The sequence below is a fragment of the Hemiscyllium ocellatum genome, chromosome 7 (assembly GCF_020745735.1).
Source record: "Hemiscyllium ocellatum isolate sHemOce1 chromosome 7, sHemOce1.pat.X.cur, whole genome shotgun sequence".
NCBI classification, from domain to species: domain Eukaryota; kingdom Metazoa; phylum Chordata; class Chondrichthyes; order Orectolobiformes; family Hemiscylliidae; genus Hemiscyllium; species Hemiscyllium ocellatum.
Window position 1 is genome coordinate 94216716 of NC_083407.1, and position 27169 is coordinate 94243884.

The 27169-nt window shown below is 41.7% G+C and overlaps 1 protein-coding gene across 1 annotated transcript in view; it reads left to right on the forward strand.

Annotated features, from left to right (window-relative positions):
- Positions 1–27169, forward strand: part of LOC132817217 (SH3 domain-binding protein 4-like) — a 59643-nt gene that overhangs the window by 18682 nt on the left and 13792 nt on the right. The window contains exons 2-3 of the mRNA XM_060827513.1: positions 3027–3260; positions 10002–12370. Coding sequence (XP_060683496.1) covers positions 3143–3260; positions 10002–12370 — 2487 coding nt within the window. The 5' untranslated portion in view covers positions 3027–3142. The remainder of the gene's footprint in view (positions 1–3026; positions 3261–10001; positions 12371–27169) is intronic.

A 27169-nucleotide genomic window follows, 5' to 3' on the forward strand; every position in this document is an offset into this window, starting at 1 on the left:
GAACTATTAAATTTGGTTGTCAAGTAAAGAATTCTACAGCCACATAAATAACAAAAGATTTGCAAAATCTTTGAGATGGCAAGTTGATAAACAAACAAACAAATGTAGTGAATATGAAACCCATGATGTCTGGGTGGATTACATTGAAACATTTTTTTCAAAAAGTTATGAAAAAATGCTGGAAACATGATCATTTATACATTATTCTTTGCTAATGTATTCATTAGAAATTACTGCATTAAGGAGGGAGAATGAAGAAGTCTTGGGAACTTAGGAAAACTAATGGAATTGTTATTTAAAGATGGACTATAAAATGGCTATAAGTTGAAAATATAATAAAGGCAAATCCTGCACAGATGTCAAAACGGGTGGATTATGTTCCTACATTGGACAAGAGACCAGAACTAGTCTATTTATGAGCCCCAGTCCATTGTGAAATTAATATTCAGCATAAGCTTCCTCTCATTCTTCTAACACAATCAGCACAATACCCTCTTTTCCCTCCTCCTCATTCTCTGATTTTAATTTTCCAACTAACATTAATATCCATATTTTTCCTGCCAGTGTGGCTTCTGCTTAGTGAGGTTGAAATGTGTTTGCATTCTGCCTAATCTGCATAAATAAAACTTATTGTAGTTATCATAAATTTCGAAACCATCCAGAAATAAATCTGATATGAATTGCAATCTTAAAGATTTGCAGACTAGGATTTCAAAATTGGATTTGTGAAATTAGATTTCAAAAGGACAAGTAATCCTTGACTAGCATTATCTTTGACAAAGTAACAAGAGCCATCAATAGTAATATATCAAAGGGCGTTCAACAAGTAGACTAAACTTAGAGCATGTGGGGTCAGGGACAAGTAAAAGAATGAATAGATAGAAAGAAGGGATTTGCATTTATGTCATGCTTTTTGTGGTCTTGCTACATTTTAAAGCACAGCTGACGACTTTTAAGATACATGAGAGAGAAGCACACAAAGGAGTTAGTTACTCAGACTGGAAAATGGTGGCAAATAATACAGGGGCCACGACCACGAGAATCAGGAGCATGTTTGCAAAATTTAACAGGTGTCAATTTAGGGGTGTAGCTATTGAGGGAGGTTGCAGCAAAATACAGGATGACATTCGTACATAGAACAGAGATGTAATAGATAAAAGAGCTTCAATATAGACAAATGTGAGGCATCAGTCAGAAGAAGTATGGAAGTCATCTCTCATTTCTAGACAGAGAGAGTGTGGAGAAGTTATGTTCATAATCTCACCTGATTAGATTTTTCTTTGAATATTCTCTTATGGAATATTCGTTCTTCTTCGCTAGTTGTGGTTCAGTGAGTAGCATGCTTATCACCTAGTCAGAAGCTGCACTTGCTATACGTCCCAGTCCAGACAAAAAAAAAATTCAAGACTGAACTTCAATTCAGTACAGTAAGAGTACTGCACTGTCTGAGGGGCCATCCTTCAGGTGTGTTATTAAACTGAAGGTCCCCCATGTCTTCTCAGGTCAATCCCGTGGCACCACTTTGAAGAAGAGCAGAGGAGTTCTCCTTGCTGTCATGGGTAGTGTTAACCATTCATCTTGGAACCAAATGATCTGGTCTTTTTTTTAATTGTTTGTTGGAAATTTGTGTGTGCAAGCTGGCTGCCTCTTATATTGCCAGTGACTACACATTATAAAGAGCTTCATCAGGTGAAAAGAGTTTTACAATGTGTAGAGGTTGTGGTAAGTGCCATAGAAATATTGACTTTTCTAAATTCAGATGTTTCTAATTTACCTTTGTTGACAACAGAGGGAACCTTGTTGGATATAAAAGCCATTTGGAACCTTATTTCGTACACCTGGATCTTGTGTTCACATATGAACAGAGCAATCGGATGCAGGAATAGGCCCCTCAAATCAGCTTCACCATTCAATAAGATCATGGCTGATCTGATTCTGGGCTGCAACTGTATTGCCTGCTATACCCTTTGACTCTCTTGTCAATCAATATTTAACTCAGCCTTTCCTGCTGTCTAGTGAAAAGAATTCCACAGTCCGCTGACCCTTTGAGATTAATTTTTAGTCTCTCTCAGTCACAACAATTTTTTTAAAAGTAGTTTTCCTTTTTAACATGTAGCTATCATACTTCAATGAAGCTGAAATGATCCAGATCAACAACAAAGGAGAGCCAATTCCGATGTGTTCATGTTTACAGTTTTATTACCTATAACTAAACTCTCTCTACCAAGAAAAGCAACATCAAGCGTACAAACGCAAGGAATGAGCTTACAAAGAGGCTGGTGGGAGAGGGTATGTCGTCCAGCCAAGAGGGTAAAGACAGTTGCGGTTTACATTTTTCTTCAAAGGGCCTTTGCATACAAAAGCGAAACCTGAATCCAACTGTTCAGTTGCTTTATGGTTTCCTGTGTAATGGCAAAGGTGCAGATGTCTTGGATTTTTCAGTAAATTACTGTTGTTCCAAATTGCTTTTCACCAACTAGTTACTGAGCTTTAAGCAGATTGAGAGAAAGAAGAGGTCTGAGTATCCTTGCTGTTGTCAGTCTGTCACTTTTTCCCTCTTTTTGCATAAAGCAGCTGCAGAAGTATGAATGATTTTTTATTCCAAGTCTAGCTCCATTGTCTTTATCATTGGACATTCTAAAGGTAACTATCCATCTCTGCCATGTGAGTTATGCAAGTTTGAGTAAGACGTGTGAAGGTTTTGATACCTCACTGAGCCTCTTGGTTAAGATGGCAGTCCTTCAGCCAATGTTGTATATATCATGCAGGTCGCCTGGATTTGTCAAGTGATCACACCGTTTTTGAGTCAGTAGTGACCTTACTAAACCCAATTCTTGCATATTCAAGAGAAGTGATGAAAGTTGAATATTTATGGTCTATTTTCATTTGGTTGTAACAATTTACAATTGGAAGTAATTCCTGTGCAAGCCATGAGTTGACTGGAAGAATGTATTTGGTAAATTTTGGCACATTTTTAGAGTCTGTATCTCCTGAACTGATGCAGAGTTAATTGATTTATCTCCTAGATGATCGGCATAACAAGTGAAACTGCAATCGTTAAAGAGCTGGTCGTCGGCTTATAAAAACTGCTGTAGATGAACGACCTTTGTGTCTAGCATTAAACCTGATAATCAAAGGAATTATGGCAGCCCAGAGAATTCGTTCCACCACCACAAGTGGACTCCCTCGGTGTAAATCTGAAGGAACGTTAATCGACTTGAATGATGGATTTTCTGATCTTGGTATGAACGATGTCAAAGGTAAATATTTGTGATTCATATTTTGTTAGCCTTCACTGAACAATTGCATCATTAGATAGTCTGTAGATTTCTCAGATTTCTGGGGGAGCATTTGATTTTGTAAATTATTACTTTTTTTAAAAAAAACTCCATTACAGATCAGTTTGTTTTAACCCTTGTTTGATTGATGTCAGTCTCTGATGGCCAAACCTCATCCTAGTTCAACTCAAGTGTTTGTGCTTTTTCACAACTTGATCTCTGCAACTCAGAATATAACTTGCAAGCAGTGGAAGATGCTTTATGACATCTTTTGCTTTTTTTTTAGTAGCTAAGCACCGACAGATGCTGTCAGCTTTCCACTGCCATCCCAACAAGTTTGCATTCCATCAGTGGCACTGGTCTCTAACTTCAACATGCTGCTTTGAAGAGGCTCATAGTGAAATAGCTGTAGTTTTGGCAAGTTACTCCATTGGTAATCTACGAGGGATACCCTGTGGGTACTTTTCATCCCAAATCACTCTAATAGTGCTTGGATAAGCTCTGAAAGGTTGATCCATGCACAGAATCAAAGAGTTGTTACAGTAATGAAGGAGGCTATTTGATCATCTTGCTCATACTAGCCATCCACATGAGCAATTCGCTTTTCGTTATTCTCCCCTCCTCCCTGTAAGCCTGCATGTTCTTCCTTTCCTGTTAGTAATCCCAATCCAACTTGAGTGTCATGGTTGAACCTGTCTCCACTATTCAGTGTCAGACCATATTCTTGTTTTAACCACTTTCTACATGAAAATGTTTACTCTCATGTCATTGGCAGAAGAACCATGTTGTCCTCTCATTCTTGGTCCTTCTACCAAAAGGGAGCTTTGACCCTATCTGTGCTGTTCAGCCCTCTCACTATTTTTGAATGACTTCATCTCCTTTCACCCTTTTCCAAGGAAAACAGTCAACTTCAGTTTATTCTCTGTGACAGAAATTCTTTCTCACTAAGGCCATGCGTGTGAATCTTTTCTGCACTCGCTCCAATGCCTTCACATCTTTTTTTTTGAAGTGTAGAACCCAGAACTAGATATAATGCTCCCGCTGAGTTTGAACCTGCAGTTCCTGCTATGACAGTGCCTTCCAAACCTGTGTGACCCTTACCATTGGAAAGGTCAGGAGCAACAAACACATGGGAGTATTATCTGTCTGCAAGTTCTGCTCCAAGCCACAAGCTGGGCTGACTTGGAACTTCCTCCCTCTTGTCGTTGAAAATGTATCTCCAGTGCAGCGGTTCAAGATGGCTGCTTAGCACCGTCTTCTTGAGGGCAATTGAGGATGCTCAATAAATGTTAGCCTAATTAGGAATAAGAGTTTAGATTAGAGTGGTGCTGGAAAAGCACAGCAGGTCAGGCAGCATCCGACAAGCAGGAAAATCAACGTTTTGGCCAAAAGCCCTTCATCAGGAAGGACTCCTGATGAAGGGCTTTTGCCTGAAACATTGATTTCCCTGCTCCTCGGATGCTGCCTGACCTGCTGTGCTTTTCCAGCACCACTCTGATCTAAACTCTGGTTTCCAGCATCTGCAGTCCTCACTTTTGCCTAATTAGGGATTACCAAATCCCATGAAAGAATTAAAAACTAATTGAATTCTGGCTGAAAGAAAATATCAGAGATCAAAGAGGAAAAAGCATCAATCGTTTTTTTTCTGATCAGCAAATATGACTTCTCAAGATAAATATAGAAAGATCTGAATTAGTTCACTGCTAAGCAGTATTCTTTTTTAACAACTCACATTGAATTGCCTTCAGGTATTGAAAACAGACTTTCAGCTCCCAGTAAATGTTTAACCAGTGAGGTTATCATGATTTTGTTACCTGCTGTATTAACTTAGGCTGGTTCAAATGTTACAGTGCCCCAGACTTGCATGTTGTAGCCTGTTCTGCCTTGCTGCAGCGTGCCAAGAAAGATCAATCTGCAGAAATCAGGAAAGCTCCCATTAGGTAAATGGAAATAATGAATTCCCCATGGGTTTGTTGACGTGCAAACAGTGCAGTAATCACTCCAGAATATCTTACTGTAGGAGTGCTGTTTGAGAGGCAGTCGAGCCCTGATTTGTGTCCTGGTGGTTCATTAATTGAATGAATCTTTTGTGCAGAAGAATGAGGGTCAGAGTTGATTTTCATTGGGCTTGAGCCAGTACATTGCTCAAATGGCCGCAATGCTAGCCAAAAGCCAACTCTGAAATTGACCTCCTTTTACTTTTGACAACTATTATTGTTAATAGGCAATATGCACTCTTCCAGCTGAATGAATGGGCCAGTCAGGTGATGATATCTGCAGTCCTTACTTCAACAATGCAGTGAATCTTTTAAAAAAAAATCAACATTAACAAGAACAAAACTCTGAAAGCTCCTTTTTCTTTTATGTGGCTGTTTTCAACCCCAGGATGATTTGTTAATTCCATGTGGGTTTTAGTAGCCTGCTCCCCTTCTGTTTGGAAGCCGCACATGAAGATGAGGCCTTGTGTCGCACAAACTGTTTTACTTTACAGACCATGAAACTTGGAACCGATACCTGACTTGGTCGGGAATTGCAAAGCCTTTGAAATGGATAGTGGGTAGATGTCTACTCCTCTCACTGTGGCTGTGGTTTTGAATGGCTCACCAAGCAATTTATCTGTTCGGGGCTCTAGTAATAAGAGGAGTCCATTCAGTACTCCAAACCTATTGCGAGTTTGATCGTAGCTGATCTGTGTGTTAACTCCGTCTCCCTGCTTTGATTTTGTAATACCATTTTGTATTGTTACCTAACAAAAATCACTCACGCTCTATTTTGAATTTGACAACTGACTGCCAGATTCATTGGCTTTTTGAGGGAGAGAGTTGAAGATGTCCACTCCCTGTTGTGTGACATTGTCGCTTGGAGGCTTGGCTCTAATTTAAAGTTCTGATCCCTTATTCTGGTCATCCTATATCTTATCCAACCTTTTAATCATCTTACACATTTCAGTGAGCGTAATCAGAAGAGTATACATTTATTGCAAACATTAAAATATATGTTGTACAAATCAAGATTCTTGCTGTTTTCTATTGAGCAGATTCCTGAGGAAATTTGGTTTGACAGTTGATGTGTACTGTTTTTAAGTGTTCAATTACCAAACTTTTCAACATTACATTTGAAGGAGTGTTTCTGTTATTTGATCTAAATGCTTTCTCCTTAGACTTTTCCTGCCTTCAGATTAAGCCAGTGAGAATCGCCTGGTACCTCAATTGCAAGCTCAGCAGACTTGCTCCTTCCAGTCAGTATGGGAAGTTGACAAGTTTAGTAAGCCGTCTGGTTACACGTGTGAGGGAAGGAGGATGCAGGATTCTTTCCCATATGCCAGTAAGCTTTCTGTGGTTTGTGTGGCACAGTTACTAAGACTTGAGACCAAGGTTAATCCTGATCATCGTGGTAATTGAGTGATACCACATAATGGGCTTGGTGACTCGCAATCAATCTCATGTGAATCTGAAATAGAGGCAGACATTTCAGAAGAAGAACCATCATAATGTAGGGGAGTATCTGCAGTATCTTCTATTCACAGAGCCTCATCTGTACATATGTAAAAATTGAATGTTTTTCTTGCTTAAATTGAGTAAGATCCCATTCTTGTATTTCTTGTGTGGCAGGCTTCAGTGTTAGAGAAGGTGATGTCATTCATTGGTCTGCACAATTGTCAATTGGACAGAAATGATAAATTAGTTACAGCACAATACCAGGAGAGAAGAGATACTATCATTCTGATGATGCATCAGAGCTCCAAAGCACTTGGGTATATTGAGCTTTTAATTCCTACTCATGATTTCTTTTTAAACAGAGACCTCTACAGCCAAAATATGACTGTGCATATAAATTCAGTTGCAATCTGACAGAGTACTGTGTGGGTCAAAAAGGATAGCGCTGGAAAAGCACAGTAGGTCGGGCAGCATCTGAGGAGCAGAAGAGTTGATGTTTTGGGCATAAGCTCTTCATCAGGAGTGTTTCTGTTGAAGGGCTTATGCCTGAAGCTTTGACTCTCCTGTGCCTCGGATGCTGCCTGACCGGCTGTGCTTTTCCGGTGCCACCCTTTTCAACTCTGACTCTCCAGCATCTGCAGTCCTCACTTTCTCCTCGAGTACTGTGTGGACTTATGGAATGTCAAACCTGCACAGTGTCAAACTTGTGTTGCAGCAGTCAAAGTGCACATTGGTTATTCTAATTGTTCCTCACTTCCAGTTGTTGTCGATATCTACAGCATAGTATTTGTTTGCTTGGCAAATGAATGATTGTCAGTAGGCAAGTGGTCAACATATGGTTTTACCAGTGAGACAGGATTAATTACTGATTTTGTAGTGAAAAGACTCCTGGGTAGCAGTGACCATGATATGGTTGACTTTAACGCACAGTTTAAGGAAAAGAAGTATGAGTGTAAGATTACTATGTTGAATTTGAACATGGGCAGTTATGTGGGCATGAATGCAGAGCTGGTGAGAATGAATTGTCAACTTAAGTCAAGAGATGGGTCAATTGAACTGCAGTGGCAAAAATTTGAGGGGATATTCCAATAAATACGGAAAGGTCTAAGGGACATACCTGCCACCCATGGTTAACTAACAGTCAAAGATAGCATCAAACTTGAAAGACGTATGATTATGCAAAGGTAGGTCAAAGATCGCACAGAATGTAAAAGACAAAAAATAATTACTGGAAGATTAATAAGGAGGGGAAAGTTCAATGCTATGAGAAAAAGAGTAAAACAGGAGAGGTTTCTTCAAATATTTAAATTAAAGTTAGTGAAGTAAATGTTAATCCTACAGATTAGGCTGAGCCTAGGGAATTAGTAATGAAGGATAAAGAGATGGTAGATGAATTGAACGGATGTTTTCTGTTGGCCACCATGAGACAGGATACATGGAACATCCTGGAAATAACTGTAAAACAGGATTTAAAATTGGAGGGTGATTTAAGAAAACTACAATTACCAGTGGAGTGGTGCTGAGAAGATTGTTGGAACTGCTCGTTGATAAGTTCCCAGAGCCTAAAGGATTTCATCCTGTAGTCCTAAAAGAAGTACCTGGTGAGATATTTTAATGTATTGGTTTTAGTTTTCCAAAACTCATTAAATTCAGTAAAATTCCTTTTGATTGGAAAATAGGCTCATGTAGCTCCTTTATTGAAAAAGGAAGGAATGCAGAAAGCAGGAAACTGCAGGTCAGTTAACTTAACATTTGTCAAGGGAAGAATGTTATTCAAGACATTATAACAGCACACTTGGGCACGTTCAAGGGCATCACTGCAGTTTTGTTGAAGGTAAATCATGTACAGCTTACTTATTGGAGTCCTTTGAAGGATTAACTTGTGCTGTGGATAAAGATAAACAATTGAATGAAATGCATTTAGATTTCCAGAAGGCATTTGATTAAGTGCCACATCAAAGGTTGTTAAAGACATTAAAAGCACACAATATTGTGCAGAACATGTTGGTTTGGATAGATCATTAGCTGGCTAATGGGGAGCAGAGAATAGGATTCAGGTTGGCAGGATATCATGACTGATGTGCCACAGGGGCCAGTGCTAGAGCTTCAGCTCTTGACAATTCAAATAAATAACTTGAATGAAGGTACAGTAGCTAAATTTGCTGATAACACAAAGGTAGGTAGGCAAGTGAGTTGTGAAAAAGACATAAAGAATCTACAAAGGGATATAGATTAAATGATTAGGCAGAGATTTAGCAAATGGAGTATAATGTGTGAAATTGTCTAATGGTGAGATGTTGCAGAGCTCTGAGATGCAGAGGGATCTGGGTGTTCTGGTGCATGGATCATAAGGTTAGGATACAGCTACAACAAGTAATCAAGAAAGCTAATAGATTGTATGTTTTATTGTTAAGAGGAATTGAATGCAAGAGTGGAGAGGTTATGCTTCAGTTGTACAAGGCATTTGTGAGACTATAACTGGAGATCAGTAATGGTCACCATGTTTAGGGAAGGATCCTAATATACTGGGAGCACTTCAGAGGTTCACTAGACAAATACCTGGAGTGACTGGATTGCTTTGAAAGGCTAAACAGGCTTAGCCAGAGTCCTCTGGAGTTTAGAGGAGTTGGAAGTGACTGAATTGAATAATATAAGATCCTGAGGGGACTTGACCTGATGATGTTGAAAGGATGTTACCTTATGTGGAATAATCTAGAACTAGGGATCATAGTTTAATCATAAGGGATCACCCATTTAAGACAGAGAGAAGGAAAGAAACATTTTCTCATGGAATATTGTCTTTGGAATTCCCTTCCTCAAAAGGATATAGGTAAGGTTGCAGAATTTTTAAATGTTTTTGAGGGGAAGGTAAATTGATTCTTGATTACCAAGGGGATTAAAGTTACCGGGGGATATGTAGAAATGTAGAGTTGAGGTTAAAATCAGATCAACCATGAGCTTATTAAATATGAAGCAGGCTTAAAGGGCCAAGTGGCCTCCTCTAGTCTCTTGTTCATGTGGTTGTATGTGTATATTTGCATTTGCTCTACCCTTTTGAAATATTTGCTGAATGGCATTTACCGTAATATATCATTTATTGTATTTATATGTAGTACTGCGTTTATCAATTTTATATATTGGGTATATTTTTTCTTATTGAGCTGTTGTTGAATTTGTGCATTTCTTTTGCTTGAAATGGTTAAATAGAATGCTAATGTCAAAAGATATAATCTTGGTACTTGAGTAGCCCTGCTTGAATTATTGTTTCTTTTTTCTAAATTTGCAGGACCCTCTCCTAGTGCCTTGCGGTTGGATTCATCTACATCTTTTGGAGATGCACGTGAAGTTGTGGCGATCAAGGATTACTGCCCCACTAATTTTACCACACTTAAATTTAACAAGGGGGATGTTCTGTATGTTTTGGACACCTCTGGATCTGAATGGTGGTATGCCCACAACAATACTGAAATGGGTTACATCCCTGCTTCATACGTTCAGCCTGTGGCCAGGAGCTCTTCCCTTCGAGACAGTGGAATGGTGGACAACATTGGGGACAGTTCGGACGAGGGTGCCAAAGAGATCGACTTATTTGGAGAGTGGGGAGAGGTCTTTGACAAAATGACTTCAAAACCCCAACATAACAATCCATTTTTGAATGGCTTGGCATCCTCCAATCCATTTCTGGACAGAAACAGGCAGAGCGTTAGCTCCAACAATCAGCAGACAGCTAAATCAGAAGTGGATTTACTTTTGTTTGACTCTGATACCCCACCTTTTACCAGTTCCAAACCATTAACTGCCAACAACTCAAGTCATGGTGTTTTTGAGGAAGACCTGTTAACCAGCTCCAAGGCTGAGTTTGATCCGCTTCTCAATAGGAACAATCCCTTCTTCAGAAGCAAGCGATCGTACAGTATGTCTGAACTTTCAGTGTTGCAAGCCAAGTCTGAAGGAGCTTCCTCTTCTGGGTTCTTCACTGGCATGCAGTCTCCAGATCCTGAACAGTTCAAGAGCAGGGAGGACTTTCGAGCAGCTTGGCTTAACCACAGGAAAATGGCACGCTCCTGCCATGATTTAAATTCTCTTGGACAAAACCCTGGCTGGGGTCAGACACAACCTGTGGAGACTAATATTGCGTGTAAGCTGGATAGCAGCGGTGGGGCAGTTCAACTCCCAGACACCAATATCACTATCCATGTACCAGAAGGACACGTCCTTCCTGGAGAAAGCCAGCAGATCTCGATGAAAGCCTTGTTGGACCCTCCTGTGGAATTGAACAATGACAAATGCACCACCATTAGCCCCGTGGTGGAGATTAAGTTAAGCAACATGGAAGTGAAGACGTTCCTCACCTTGGAAATGAAAATTTCTGCTGAGTTAAAAGAAGATGCGGCGGTCAGAAAAGATGCAGTGATAACCTGCCTTTTCAGCGACAGCAAAGATGGGCCGTTCTCGCCCATGCCTCAGGTTTATCACTATGGCGACACAGTGCAGGTGCAGCTGGACAATCTAGAGCCTTGCATGTATGCTGTTGTGGTGTCTCAGGCCAAGACGCTGCAGTACCCTGACACAGTGTGGGATTGCATTAACAAAAACATCACGGTCGGTGTTTATGGCCCTAAGCACATCCACCCTTCCTTCAAGGCGGTGGTGGCTGTGTTTGGCCATAACAGTGCACCCAAGTCATTGCTGGTTAATGAAGTCGGCCGAGAGGTTTTAAGTGCACCCCCAGTGGCTCTACAGCTGTGGGGCAAGCACCAGTTTGTGCTAGCCAAGCCGCAGGACCTGAGGATCAGCATCCATCCCAATATTTCCAACTACGAGATCAAAGCTGCCGACCAGGTTAAGGTCATCCGTGGATTTCAGGTGAGGCTTGGGAAGGTCAGCCGCCTCATCTTCCCCATCCACTCACGGCTCCCGGAAGAGCTCTCGGACTTCACGCTGAGGATCCAGGTGAAGAACGACCAGGAGGTGATGATCACGCAGTTCTGCGTGAGGACGCCGCAGCCACCTCCGAAGTCTGGGACCCGGAACAGCGGACAGAGGAGGTTTCTGAAGAAGAAAGAAGTCGGGAAGATTGTTCTGTCGCCCTTGGCTGTCACAACTAAATACCCTGTCTTTCAGGACCGCCGCGTCAACAACCTTAAGTATGGCAAACTGCTGAAAACTGTAGTAAGGCAGAACAAAAACTATTATCTCTTGGAGTACAAAAAGGGAGATGTAATTGCGTTGCTGAGTGAAGAGAAGATTAAGTTTAAAGGGCAGCTGCGAACAAAGGAATGGTACACTGGGTACTACCAAGGCAAGATAGGCCTGGTGCATGCCAAGAACGTGCTAGTGGTTGGCAAAATTAAACCGAGCTTCTTTGCTGGGCCTGACCTCACCACCTCTACACTCTTGGACCAGATTCTGCGTCCCAGCAAGTTCCTGACCTACATTTATGCCTCTGTGAGGATGACACTGATGGAAAACATCAGCAGCTGGAGAGCATTCGCAGACGCCTTGGGTTACAAAAACGTGCCACTTGTCCACTTCTGCAGGACAGAGATAGACAGCGAGCCAGAGCGTGTGGCGTCTGTCCTGGAAAAGCTCAAGGAGGACTGCAATGACACTGAGAACAAGGAAAAGAAGTCCTTTCAGAAAGAGCTAATGGCTGTGAGTACCCGTTAATAGCTATAGTATAGTCTCTGCCTTCTCTTAAGTTTGCTAACCTACAGTTTAGCGTTGTAGTATTGACTAGAAACTAGCTGTTCTTCACTGTATTGCAGTACAATCATGTTGCATGGGTATGAACCGTCTCGTGTAGGGTAATATAGGATGGTATATGATCCTTACAAAATCACTGTGCCTTGCAGGATACCTTCTCTGTATTTATGTGGAATGCCAGCCTTTAATAAACGCAGTGTCAAGACCTTTGAACTTTTCCGCTGTCAATGAGACCAACTGCAAGGAGTACTCCAAAACAGGATGAAGCTAATTTTTCAAAAACTAAAAGTTGCACAGCAGCTGCTCTGATGTCAGGGTAACAAACAAATGTGAATATTTTGCCAAAAACCTCTGTTTGAGTTTAGTCTTGAATTATCTAATGAGGAGCAGGTGTCAAACTATGGTCCGGAATATAAAAAGTGATTGTTTATTAACATGTATGTGCGCCAGTCCAATGAAATTCAAAAGCTTTATTTGAATTACTTGTGATTTCTAAATGACAGCCAAATATGAGAACGCAATTTTATCATATGAAGGGGAAATCTGTCAGTGACTACTCTTTGAAATAGGAGAAAGTGAGGACTGTAGATGCTGCTGGATTCCTGAAGAAGGGCTCATGCCCGAAACGTCGACTCTCCTGTTCCTTGGATGCTGCCTGACCTCCTGCGCTTTTCCAGCAACACATTTTCTATTCTTTGAAATAATCAGTCTTGTTTCAAATTATTTTGTCTTAAGGAGTCTCAGTTGGAATACTCAGAACAGTTCAGGACACCCATTTCAGGGGAAGATTTAAAGATCTTGGAAGGCAACAGAGGATTTATTGAGATAGAATCACTGAATGATAGCAGCATGGAAGGAGATCCTTCAGGCCATTATAGCCATGCCTAGTCTCAGCATGCACAACACACCCAGTCATAATTCTCCCGTCTTGATTACATCCTGCTATTTTTTTTTGTTTGTCTCCAGATAGTTATCCAAATCCCTGTGAAACATTTTTCTCATGTTGCTGTTGCTTCTTTTGCCAGTCATCTTTGGATCACAGCATCGTACAGCACAGAGGCAGACCATTCAGTCCAACTTGTCCATGCTGACCAGATATCCTAAATAAATTTAGTCCCATTTGTCAGCATCTGGCCAACGTCTTTCTAAACCTTGCTTACTCGTATATTCATCCCAATGCCATTTAGATATTGTAATTGTACCATCCTCCACCACTTCCTCTGACAGCTCAGTATATGCATGCACTGCTGTCAGTGTTTTCTGATGTTTGACACAATGAGAACACTTTCTCCCTATCTACCATGAATTGGAACTCCTCTGTCAAATTTTCTGTTAATCTTCTCTGCCTCCCCACTCATCAACAACTTTAAGTCCCTCACTTTTGGAACAATGCTTATGGATAATTTTTGCTCTCTCTGTCTCTCTCTCTGATGCTTTCACAGCCTTTCCCGGGATCAGCCATAATATTCCAGTTGAGGCCAAGGCAGAATTCCTCACAGGTTCATCAAAGTTTGGTTGTGTTTATACTTTGTGCTACTTTTCATTAAAGCTGGGAACCCATGTGTTTTACGAACTGCTTTCTCATTCTCTCCAGTCACTGTCGATGTATTTCTCACCAGGGATGAGGGACTTCACTTGGGAATACAGGAATGGAAAAATTAGGGTCTGTTCTCCTTGGAACTGGAAGGTTAGTGGGTGACCTAATTCCAAGATGATGAGAGCTTTTGGTAGAGACAAAAGGACTATTCCCTCTGGCTAATGGGGTCAAGAGGCCATAGGCCAGTGGGTTTTTAAAAAAATCATTGAGTGAAGGTAATGTGGGGAGATGAGAGATGTTTTCTGTCAGTTATTGGGATTTGAAATGCTTGACCCAGTAAGGCATTTGGAAGCTGATTCCATCAACCATTTTAGAAGGGAGTTGGAAGAATTGCTGGAAATGAGGGGCTTCACAGAGTTATAAGCAATAAAGCAGGGATGTGGGATTCAGCAAGGGTGTTCTTTCAGACAGGAAGAATGGGCAGAATGGACTCCTTGTATTCAGTAAGGTTTAGAGATCTGGGGATCAATCAGAACAATGTTGGGTGGCACAATGGCTCAGTGGTTAGCACTGCTGCCTCACAGCACCAAGGTCCCAGGTTTGATTCGAGCCTTGAGTAACTGTATGGAGTTTGCGTATTCTCCCCATGTCTGCTCCGGTTTCCTCTCACTGTCTAAAGATGTACGGGTCAGGTGAATTAGGTGAATTGTCCATGATAAATTGCCCATAGTGTTCAGGAATGTATAGGTCAAGTGCATTAGTCAAAGGGAAATGGGTCTGGGTGAGTTACTCTTTGGAGGGTTGGTGTGGTCTTGTTGGGCCAAAGGGCCTCTGTCCACATTGTAGAGAATCTAATCTAAAATGGTGAGAGCCGCAGTATATTAGATTAGATTAGATTACTTAGTGTGGAAACAGGCCCTTCGGCCCAACAAGTCCACACCGACCCGCTGAAGCTCACTCACCCAGACCTGTTCCCCTACATTTACCCCTGCACTTAACACTACGGGCAATTTAGCATGGCCAATTCACCTAACCTGCACATCTTTGGACTATGGGAGGAAACCGGAGCAGTCGAAGGAAACCCACGCAGACACGGGGAGAATGTGCAAACTCCACACAGTCAGTCGCCTGAGGCAAGAATTGAACCCGAGTCTCTGGCGTTGTGAGGCAGCAGTGCTAACCACTGTGCCACCATGCCGCCTATTCTTGCAGGTTGTGACAGATTCTCTCTCCGTTTTCCTTTTAAATATCCCCAGCACTCGAATCTGAAATGAACTTTATATTTGTGACGAATACAAGATTGGGAGATAGGCTGTCTTTTCTTATTCGAGCAATCTGTTGCTGCCATGTACTATAACCCTGCATGTGAAATCTCTCCACGCTGATCGTTTTAAAAAGACTCCAGCCAAAGAAGAAGGGGAATTTGTTATTTGTTCTCTTTTTCATTCTGTCAGACATGACTAAAGGAGAGTTGTTGAAAATCTGGTGAATTAACTGTGGATTCATAAATTGGAGCCTAACCATGGCAACAGAGGCCCAGAACATCTGTGTTCAGTGGGGCTGTTGCATTAGGAAGCATCTTAAATCTGACCTTGAGGATCCTGACAGAATTCGTGTAGCCTTGTGAGGAACTTTCGCTATATGTTTTGTGTGATCTCGATCTCTGGGCTTTGAACAGTACTTACTGGGAGTGTCTACTACCCCTGTGTGAATTCTTTTAGAGGAAACTATTTCCAGGAAGGTCAGAAATACAGGCTGACTGACTGGGCTGTCCTCATCTCAGGAAGTGGAATATGTAATTTTCTGCTTGTGTTTTCTTCCAGGGGTTTGTCAGGATGGGAGGGGGTGTGTGTGTGTGTGTGTGTGTGTGTGTTGGGAGGAGGAGAGCGGAGAAGAGGGCCAGTGAAATAATTTGTGGTTTTGTTCAGAAGTCAGTTGGCAGAGAGCATCACAGTGGAGACTTCCACATTGAGCAATAGCTGTTTGCTGTAGATGCAAGATTCTTACTTTGGCTCCATGTTGGTGAGTAGCTACAAATGAAGAACCTAGACCTCTGTTGTGAACCGCCATGAGACTTATCCCAAAGGAGTGGTGACTACATTGAACATGATCCATAAAGGATGTGATGATCTACTTTGTTCTTACTTTCCTCATTGCACGCTGTCAGTGTGAACACCAGTGGAAATATGAAGTCATGGGATGGCTGAGGCACACAGAAACCCATCGTGTCAGTGACATTGCGTTATTATTCCTTTGCAGGAACAAATCACCCAATGCCATTCTCCCATTTTTTCTCCATTAACCCTGGAATTGTTTCCTTTTCAGAAAATATTTCTTGAATGCCTTGATTGAGCCTGCCTCCAACCCCCCTTTCTCAGAAGTGCATGCCAGGCTCTGGTCACTCACTGTGTGAAAATAATTTCCCTCCTGTCACCATTGCTGCTTTGTCAATTACCTCAAATCTGTGCCGTCTGCTTCTCAATCCTTCCTGACTGTTCTGCCCAGATACCTCATGATTTTGAATGCCTCTATCAAATCTCCCCCAAACCTTTCTTCTCTGAAGAGAACAGTCCCAACCCTCTTAATCTAAATACATATCTAAAATTCTTTTTTAGAAACTATTCTCAAAATCTTTTCTCCATCCTCTTTAAGAACATCATGTCCTTTCTGAACAGTAACAGTCAGAGATGAACCCCGTCATCCCAGTTGAAGCTGAAATACTTCTGCACATTTTCTGTAAAACTGTGTTGCTTTTGTGCTCCAAGTCCTGTTAATAAAGCTAGGGATGCCTCTATTGATAAAGTACACTTTATTAAGTACACTTTCAGTGATTGTGCACATTTACAAGTAGGTCCCTTCCCTTTTGCATTACCTTAAGAATTGTACCTTTATTTTGCATTGTCTCTATACATTCTTCCTACTAAAATGACTGACTTCACATTAAATTTACTCTTGTCACTGGTCATTGCATTCTGCCACTCTGCCCACATCCTTTTGAAGTTCTACCATATCCTTATGCTCTGTTGTTCTGTTGAATGCATATGTCGATTAGTCATTTATTTGATCTTTTGGGTTCTGTGCATGCTGTGGTGTAAAAATCCTTCCCCTTGTGAGATGGGTCCCATCTGGTTTGTTCTTGAACTGAATTAGAACAGTGCATGGATCACCTCTGAGAATTAGGCTGAAGAATTATTCCTGTAATGTGGCTACCATATGCTAACCAGTTGGTGGATTTGAAATGGGAAATATCAGAGTGAGCAATTATATTGCTAGATCAGCAAAGCAATACTCGGGATGAAAACAATTGATAAGTCAAGATAGTTTGTTCCCGACTGTAACAACTCACCAAGTCTCCTTCGACACCTTCCAAACCCACAACCTTTGCCATCTGGAAGGACAAAGATAGCAGATGCATGAGCATTACTGCCTGCAAGTTCCCAGCATCTATCCTGATGTAGAAATATTTCACTGTTTCTTCACTGATCCATGTTTGTTCACAGCCTAGGTCTCCGTCCCCAACAGAATTGAGCATGCACCTACAGTACAGTACATGGACTACTGCAATCAGAGAAGGCAACTCACCACCAACTTTTCAAATGCTCTTAGCATTGGATCTATCGAGTGATACTGTCGTCCCATGAACAATGTAAAAGACAAGAGGGTTGAGTTACACTTGAGTAACAGAGAAATTTTGAAAGTGAATAGCTGGATGCTACACAAAATAGCAAATAATATAGCATTGACATTGCAACAGTGTCTCATGTTTGTGGCCCAACTGCTGCTTGTTGGCACCTCGTCTCCATGTGGACAGTGTAGGTTAACGTCTCATACATTTTGATGTTGTTTCTGCTTCAATGCTTCTGTTTGGAGCCATGTATCGTGGCAGAGAAGCAAGGGTTCAACCTGTCTAAAATAATTTTTGGCCAGTTTCAGGTGGATTCATATCAGGGATGGTTTTTGCATTGTTGATTTTCCACTATCCCTTTCCAAGGACAAGGTTTAAAAATCACACCACACCAGGTTTAGTCCAACAGGTTTATTTGGAGGTACAAGCTTTCCGAGCACTACTCCTCCTTCAGGTAGCTAGTCGAAGGAACAGCGCTCCAAAAGCTTGTACTTCCAAATAAACCTGTTGGACAAAACCTGGTGTGGTGTGATTTCCAATATTGTCCACTCCTGTCCAACATTGGCACCTGCACATCCTGGTCTTTTGGGGGACAACCCCTTCTGCACTTTTTCTCCATCATTCTGTCTGGTATTAGTTTCTCTTCCAGAGTGCTTCACTGAGACATGCCTCTGCATTTACTGTTCCTCTAACCAGAACTTCTGGGCTGTTTCTCTTAGAGATTCAGGCATCATTCAATGCTAAGGCATCATTCACAAGGCCTTCATTAGTGGGCGTCATGGTGGCACAGTGGTTAGCACTGCTGCCTCACAGCGCCAGAGACCCGGGTTCAATTCCCGACTCAGGCGACTGACTGTGTGGAGTTTGCACGTTCTCCCCGTGTCTGCGTGGGTTTCCTCCGGGTGCTCCGGTTTCCTCCCACAGTCCAAAGATGTGCAGGTCAGGTGAATTGGCCATGCTAAATTGCCTGTAGTGTTAGGCAAAGCGGTAAATGTAGGGGTATGGGTGGGTTGCGTTTCGGCGGGTTGGTGTGGACTTGTTGCGCTGAAGGGCCTGTTTCCACACTGTAAGTAATCTAATCTAATCTAAAGGCCAGCATTTAGTGTCCATCCCTAAATGCCTTTGAACTGAGTGTCTTGCTAAGTCATTTCAGAGGACAGTTAAGACTCAACCACATTGCTGTGTATCTGGAGTTCCATGTAGACCAGACCAGGCAAAGACAGCAGAGCTTCTGCCCAAAAGGACATCAGTAACCCAGATTGGAAGCGACTTGCTTCTCTTCATTCCCTTTTGAAGGTTACTCTCACAATGTTCCAAATTCTAATTCCTCATTGCATAAGAAAGCAATTCTGTATCCCCCAGACTTGTTATTCATGTACAATTAAAAGATGCAGTGATCTGTTCACATCTACTATGATGTAAATTTCTCAATTGCTGAGGCAGTGTCACTCACAAAACACTCTAAATTACCAGTTGTGGCAATACACAGTGGAGTCACAAGCATCTAAAAACAGGAAAGTTTAATTAATACAGCGAAAAGGAGCGTTTTTATTTTGTATGCAGTCTATTCTGACCACCTTTCTGAAACTGTTATTAAACAGATATTCAATTTTTGAAGTATATCTGATCAATCATAAGTCTACTTGATGGATCATGGGTCTGTCCCGTTTAATCTGAGACTCTTTGACTACCTTTTGGAAGGATCATTATAGCTGTGCTGGTATTATGTAACTACTGTACACAGAATGTGCTAGATACAGTAGTCATGATAGCTGCACTTTGCCAGGATAAAGAAAAGAACAAAGAAAATTTACCGCCCAGGACCAGGCCCTTTGGCCCTCCAAGCCTGAGCCAGTACAAATCCACTGTGTAAACCTATCGCCCTATTCCTAAGCATCTGCATCCCCCTGCTCCCCATCTACTCATGCATCTGTCCAGATGCACCTTAAGTGAATTTACAGTGCCTGCCTCTACCACCTCTGCTGGCAACACGTTGCAGGCACTTACCACCCTCTATGTAAAGTACTTTCCATGTGTATCCCCCTTAACTATTTCACCTCTCACCTTGAACACGTGACCTCTTGTTATTGAAACCCTCACCCTGGGAAAGACCTTATCTCTATCCACCCTGTCTATACCCTTCATGATTTTGTAGACCTCAATCAGGTCCCGCTTCAATCTTCTTTTTTTGTAATGAAAGCAATCCTCACCTACTCAACCTCTCTTCACAGATAGCACCTTCCATCCCAGGGAACATCCTCATAAACCTTCGCTGCACCCTCTCCAAAGCATCCACATCCTTTTGGTAACTTGGTGACCAGAGCTGTACTTAGTATTCTAAATGCAGCTGAACCAAAGTCTTGTACAATTTTAACATGACCAGCAGGCTCTTATACTCAATACCTCATCCAATGAAGGCAAGCATACCATATGCCGCCTTGACCACTCTATCCACCTGTGCAGCCACCTTCGGGTTCATGGACCTGAACTCCTAGATCTCTCTGCTCATCAACTTTTCCCAAGGCTCTTTCGTTTACAGTATAGTTTGCTTTAGAAATATACTTCCCAAAATGCATCACCTCATATTTGCTTAGATTGAAATCCATCGGCCACTTCTCCACCCAACTCTCCAGTTTATCTATATTCTTCTGTATTCTTTGATAGTCCCCTATTCTTTCTGCTACTCCACCAAACTTCGTGTCATCTGCAAACTTACTGATCAGACCAACAATGCCCTCTTTCAGATCGTTTATGTATATCGCAAATAACAGTGGCCCCACTACTGATCACTGTGGAACACCACTGGTCACCTTTCTCCGTTTCGAGAAACTCCCTTCAACTACTACTCTGTCTTCTGTTGCTCAACCAGTTCTTTATCCACCTAGCTAGAACACTCTGCACACCATATATCTTCACTTTCTTCATTAGTTTACCATGAGGAACCTTATCATACGCCTCACTAAAGTCCATGCATATGATATCTACACCCTTTCCTTTATTTAGCAACTTGGTCACTTCCTCAAAGAACTCTATTAAATTGGTAAGGCACGATCGCCCCGGCACAAAACCATGTTGCCTATCACTGATAAGCCCATTCGTTTCCAAATATAAATAAGTTTTATTCCTCAATACCTTCCCCAGCAACTTTCCCACCACTCACACAGGCTCACTGCTCTGTAGTTACCTGGAATATCCCTACTACCCTTGTACAGGGGGACAACATGAGCAACCCTCCAGTCCTCCTGCACCTCATCTGTGTTTAAGGATGCTACAAAAATAGCAGTCAGGGCCCCAGATATTTCCTCTCTCGCCTCTCTCAGCAACCTGGGATAGATCACATCCAGTTCTCCATCTCTGGCTAATAGTCATATATTGGGCTGTTAATACATAAGTGTAAAATAAGACAAGGCCTTTCCGACCCACAAGTATGTTCTAATATTCAATCTGCTCATGGTCGATCCACATCTTACCTCCATTTGCGCAGTTGGTTCCTTAGCCTTAGCCTTTCCTGATGAAGGGCTTATGCCCGAAACGTCGAATTTCCTGTTCCTTGGATGCTGCCTGACCTGCTGCGCTTTAACCAGCAACGCATTTTCAGCTCCTTAGCCTTATCATCCTTGCCTAGTACACACATTTCAATCTCAGTTTTAAAATGTTCATTTGATTTCCAGCCTCCAAAAGATTGTTTTTTAAGCAGAGGGAGTTTAGGTTTCCACTGCCTTCGTGTGAAGAAGTGCATCCTAACGTTGACCCTGAACTTTATTCTCAAGTCCAGTTGTTTTATCCTTGTATTAACTTGGTTTTGTATTCTTAACATGAAAGGAACTAGTTTCTTGCTTGCTACCTCTTGGCCTTTAATCATCAAAAGTATCTTCAATTAAATCAACTCTTAACCATCTATACACAAGGAAATATAAGGCTCCCAAATATAAGGCTCTTCACAAAAACCTTGCTCCCAAATACACCCGTTCATTGGGGGACTGGGTTTGGGTGGGGTACTCTTCAGAGGGTCGGTGTGGATTTGCTGGGCCGAAGTGCCTGTTTCCCCACTGCAGGGATTCTGTGATCTAATCCTATGATCTAACCTGTCCTTTTAGTTAGCCCAGGTATCATTCTGGTGAATTTGTGCTCCGTCCCCTCCAAAGCAAATCTGCCGTTCCAGAGTTGCTTAGAAATGGGAAGTAACTAGAACTCTGTGCAGCTATAATTTAATCCAATCCTCTTGAATTATTTTTATGGATTAGTTTTTTTTAACACATCCAATAGTTGTCAGTGACATCTGTCTACAGACTCCTAAGTCTCTCTGTACATTCACTGATCATAGCTTCTCTGCATTTAGAAAATACTGTTGCCTTTCTTTCTTTCTTGACTCCAAGACGAATGGTCTCACACTTGATCACATTGAACCCAGTAGTACCAATGTTGCCTGTTTGCTTAATTTATCAGTGTCACTTTTGCAAATTTTTGCTGTCAGCTAAAATACTTGTTTGTCACCCATCTTGCTGATGTCAGTAAATCTGAAGTCATCACTCTCTATTCTTTCATACAAGGCATTTCTAAATATGGTGAAAAGCTGAGGCTCAGTGCAAGTCTCTGGGGGCTACCATTGGTCACATCTCACCAGTTGACACCAATACCTATTGTTCCTTTGTGTCTCCTACCTCAATAATGATTGCCTCTGTTTCTTCATAGATTCATTTTTGTTAGCTTTGGATGCCTTATCTTTTTCACCTGAAAAAGATATCCAAGACTGGGGCCAGGTATATGAAATGGAAGCTCATCTCACAACGGATTGGACGTTATGAATCTTGGACTATGATCTCCTTATCCTTGCAGGTTTTCACTTGCAGTTCTATCAGGCCTTCAGAGATACTGGAGCTGCTACTTCACAGCTCCGTTTCCATCCATCCTGGGGTGGGTGAGTAGCTGGAGATCAATTTCTGAAGGGGAAGGAAGGGAGCTGTGGCTCATTGGAAGTGAATTTCGATCTTCAATTCAATGGACAGAAACTGCACGTAATTATGTGTAAGTTTCTTCGTTCATCAGTTGTCACCTTGCTATATGCTACACATACATCCAGAGCTTGATGTGGTGGCTATCTTAGTATAAGTATTTTTTCTAGGATGCAAGTTCTTCAGAAAAGGTTCTTCTTGATGTATATTATAGAAAAAAATACTGAGGAGAGCTCTTCTCGCTTTTGAATCCAATGAATTTATCTATTGGTTCTTGTTTCCATTAATCACGTTTCTTAAACTAGGAAGTTTGGAAATCTCTAAACTTAAGGTATAATTTGTGTATGAGTCAGGAATGTAGAGAGTGTAGTTATTTTCTCTGCATTTCCAATGTACACATTACAATAATAAAAGTTGCATTGTTCTTCATTTAGCCTGCTACTTCAGCATGATTGCAAATAACAATTGGAAAGCGAGGACTTGTCTATAGAAACATTGGAGTCAGACGTGCTGAACAACTCTGTTGAAAACAAGCCGATGTTATTGGTATCTGTATAATTGCCAGCCTTGACTCCCATCTTGAGCAAGAATAGCACCGACTAAAGCTCCATTCTGGTTTAGCATTTGTGTGCAATACTGAGGGAACACTGCACTGTCAAAGGTGTCATCTTTTGTATGAGACACTTAGGTAAATGTAAAAGGTAGCATACTTGAAGTGCTGGGGGTGTGAGATGCTCCTACAATGTCCCTGAAAGAGCATTGAGCAAGTTATTCAGTTATTTGAGCTGTTTAAGAGAGTTTGCTGCACATATGTTGCCTGCTACATCTCAACAACACAACAGTGACTATATTACGAATGTACTTTATTCATTGTAAAGGATTTTAAGATATCCTGAGGTTATGAAAAGTGCAGTGGAAATGTGTCTTTCTTCGATCGAAGGCTCAGTAATGTTTCAAAACGTCATGTCAGTTTAACACACTCATGGTGCCAGATCTAATTTGCTTCTTTTAACTGGTTGAACTGTTGCAGTGCATTTACAAATCTGATCCTCCAGCTTTCTCTCTTGTCCATGGATTTAGCTCAGGCTCCCCAAATGCCAGCCTCTAAAGGTGACAAGATCTATGAGAAGCAACACTCAGAACTCTTTCTCTCTCTCTCGTCTTTGTCAACAGCAGAAATGACGACAAAGGAAATGAACTGTTTTCAAGGAATTATTGGCTTTGATCCAAGCAGGATGTGCTTGTCATAATTAATTGCATTTTCAAACTGAAGAAAGCACGTTGCTGTTTTGCACGTCAGGGAGAGGGGGTGTAGTTGATGCATATTACAGAGGAATGTTGGCGGGGCACTAACTGAAGCCTGCAGTTTTCCTCTTACTTGTCTGTAAAATGTTGGAATGCCTTAGATTATTTTAAATGTCAGTCATTAAATGTCAAAATTGGCATGGGGGTGGTGCACGTTCTTCAGTGCTGAATCTTTTGAAAAATAATGTAACCTATCCTCATTGAGTATACGTTGACTGTATTGATTGTGCACTTTCTGTGAACATGTCTGAGTGGAAGACTATGTAGGGAAATGTTACCAAGCACCAAGTCATGATTTCGAAATAAATCATTTCTTATAATCGCGATGAAACCATGGTCCAAGCCCGAAATTGTGCAACTTAATTCATTATGTCATTCAAGCAGAACTCACCGGGGGGCTTTACTCATCAAGTAACATTCATCATGACAATACAGTAGGATTGCAAGGTTTGGAATTGCTGCAGATAATTGTGTACATGTCCCTTTTTCTTCGAAGTGTATATATTCCCATTTTCTATAACAATGTTGAGGAAGTATTGCCATTTCCAGGCCACCCATTGCAATATATTGCAGGCCATGGGAAAATAAGTATTCATTCCTTCACCTTAATGGGTGGAGCAATGAAATTAGTTGAAAAACGGTTTCAGCATGGATTGTAGTGGAGTGGCACTGATGTTCAGGCAATGCTGGTGGGCTTTAATTTTGTTGAAAGTTTGTGTATGCCATTGATGCTACTTAACTATTAGAAGCTCAATACTGAAGTGGTGCAAATAGCTCACCATGATGTGGCTGATGCTTGCTGAGCCATAGGTTAGAAATCTGATTTCTTCATGGAAACAGACCTTTGTTTATTCACTAATATCGCACGATGTGTTCTGCATCCCTCCACTATGATGCTGAGTCATTGAAACCACTTGAATTTCATAGCATGGTGTCAGGTGCACTGATTCTCCTGAATAGTCTCTTAAATGTGTAAACATGGCCACACCCCTTTCAGGGTCTCCTTAATTGCTTTCTGTTTTATCCATACAAATCAGTTTAAAGCAATCTGTTTGGGTATGCTTTAAATCAAACTCTTTCTCCTGATCAGGATCACTATCGGGAAGTATTGTCATGTCTTATGGAATGGTCATTGAATTACTGGTTCTTCTCTATAACGTGCGTTTTGTCAACACTAATTCACTATAAAGTGATTGACGAATAGGGGACGCTGTTTAGATTAGATTCCCTTCAGTATGGAATCGGGCCCTTCGGCCCAGCAGGTCCACACCAACCCTCCAAAGAGTAACCCACCCAGACCCATTCCCCTACCATACACTTACCCTTGACAAATGCACCTAACACAATGGGACAATTTAGCATGGCCAATCCACCTAACCTGCACATCTTTGGATTGTGGGTGGAAACCCACGCAGATGGGGGGGGGAGAATGTGCAAACTCCACACACACAGTCGCCCGAGGCAGGAATCAATTCGGGTCCCTGGCGCTGTGAGGCAGCAGTGCTAACCACTGAACCTATATATGGGTGTGGTGGCATTAAAATGTGTGTTGGCTATAACGCGATTACATTGTCAACACTTTAAGTGCTATATTTATTGCCCACATTTTATACAGTGCAGAATTGCACAAGAACACAACAACTGTGTTATAGAAAAGATGTCTGTACAATCGTTGGATCTTTTAATAACCCCCGAATGACTGATTAGATGATCCTGCCCCTGGATTGTTGCCTCATTTCAAATGCTTGTGCTTCTCATAGTGCATCATCGTTCTCCGTCAATACTACACAAGAGTAACAGCCTGGATCAAAGACTCGTGTCGGGCTGAAACCAAAGCAATTCTCATTCATGTGCAACCATTTGATTTGAATTTCTCAGTGTATGAAAATCTAACACAACTGCGTTGCTTCATTGCTTGGTAAGCTCAAAAACCAGGAAAAGGGCATCCACCTTGGCTGTATCCCAGCTGCCCGGCATCTAGCCATGCCATGGCTTACCCACACCTCACCGTGCCACAGCTGCCCTGCATCTCATCATGCTGCCCTGTACCTCACTCTGCATTGGCTATACCGACTTTGGCGATGGACATCTCTGCTTCCCCTGGTCATGACATCCCAGCTGCTGTGAGAAACAAAACTGGTGAAAATGGTGATATTAATTTTTGGTATAGAATGCATTAGGCGGCTCATTGTAGAATCCTACAGTAACCAGTGCAATAAGATGTTACATAAATGTAAAGAATATTATGTCTGTCCTGAACAGTGCAGCCAGTGCAGCAACTTTGCATTGTTTTTATTTTAAACTATTATTTGGATAAGTTATTTTGTTTGTTCTGCAGTTGTTTTAGTTTGCTTGTGTGCTTGTCGTCATTCCTGAATCCCAGCTGTCTCCACGTGTCTCTGCCGTTGTGTTTCTTCACTTTAGGTTGGCAAGTGAGGGGGAGGACACTTCATTGTCTCTCTCTGCTACCCACATCCCGTTCTGACTCAGGCACCATGAAACAAAACTGCAAGTTGATATTGAGAAGGATACAACTGGCCTGTCTGTTTTAGAGCTAAGGGCACAGGCACTGTTACCTTCACAGTGCAGTGAACTGAATGGATGTATTATCCACTCTGATTGAATTGCTGCGTCGTTTTAATATCAGTCTTCCCTGGGGATTCATCATTGCAGCTTTCTTTCAGTGTAATCTCCATTCACAGTGTTTTGTTTTGTTGTTGGCTCACCTTTCTAAGCCAGTTTGCCAATTGTTGATCTTACGCTAACATGAGCTGCCTAAACCCATTTTTGCTAGTTCTATATTGTATGGTATTAACAACTGTCCTCCGTTCTCGCAGCCATCACCCCCTCCCTCCACAAAGTGGAGCGAATCAGGTACGTAAACATCACTATTAGCAATGATACAGTCATTGCAGCGCTTTCAGTGGCTATTCAGCCCATCACTTCCAATGTGCTTCTCTGTAATGTCATCCTGTGAGTTCCCTGCTCTCCCCATAGCACTGCAAGTGTTTCCTTCAAGCGCCTGTCTAATTTAAAATCTTTTAAAATCATTCATCATCTCAGCTTCCACTGCAATAGCTAAAAGGATAAACAATTACAGACAAGTCTCTAGGTTGCTGAATTGTGGAGACTGAATGAGCCCTGTAATCAAGAAACTGCTGAGCCACTCAACGGCTGTTCAACACCTTTCAGAAAGGAATTGTGTTACAACTAGTGAAATAGCCTTTCCAAGCCCTGAGTGAGACAGGATCTATCTCCTCTTTCCCCTGCTATTTGGAGGTAGTTTCCATGAAGAATATGCTTTAAAACAGCTGAGTAGAAGTGGCAGG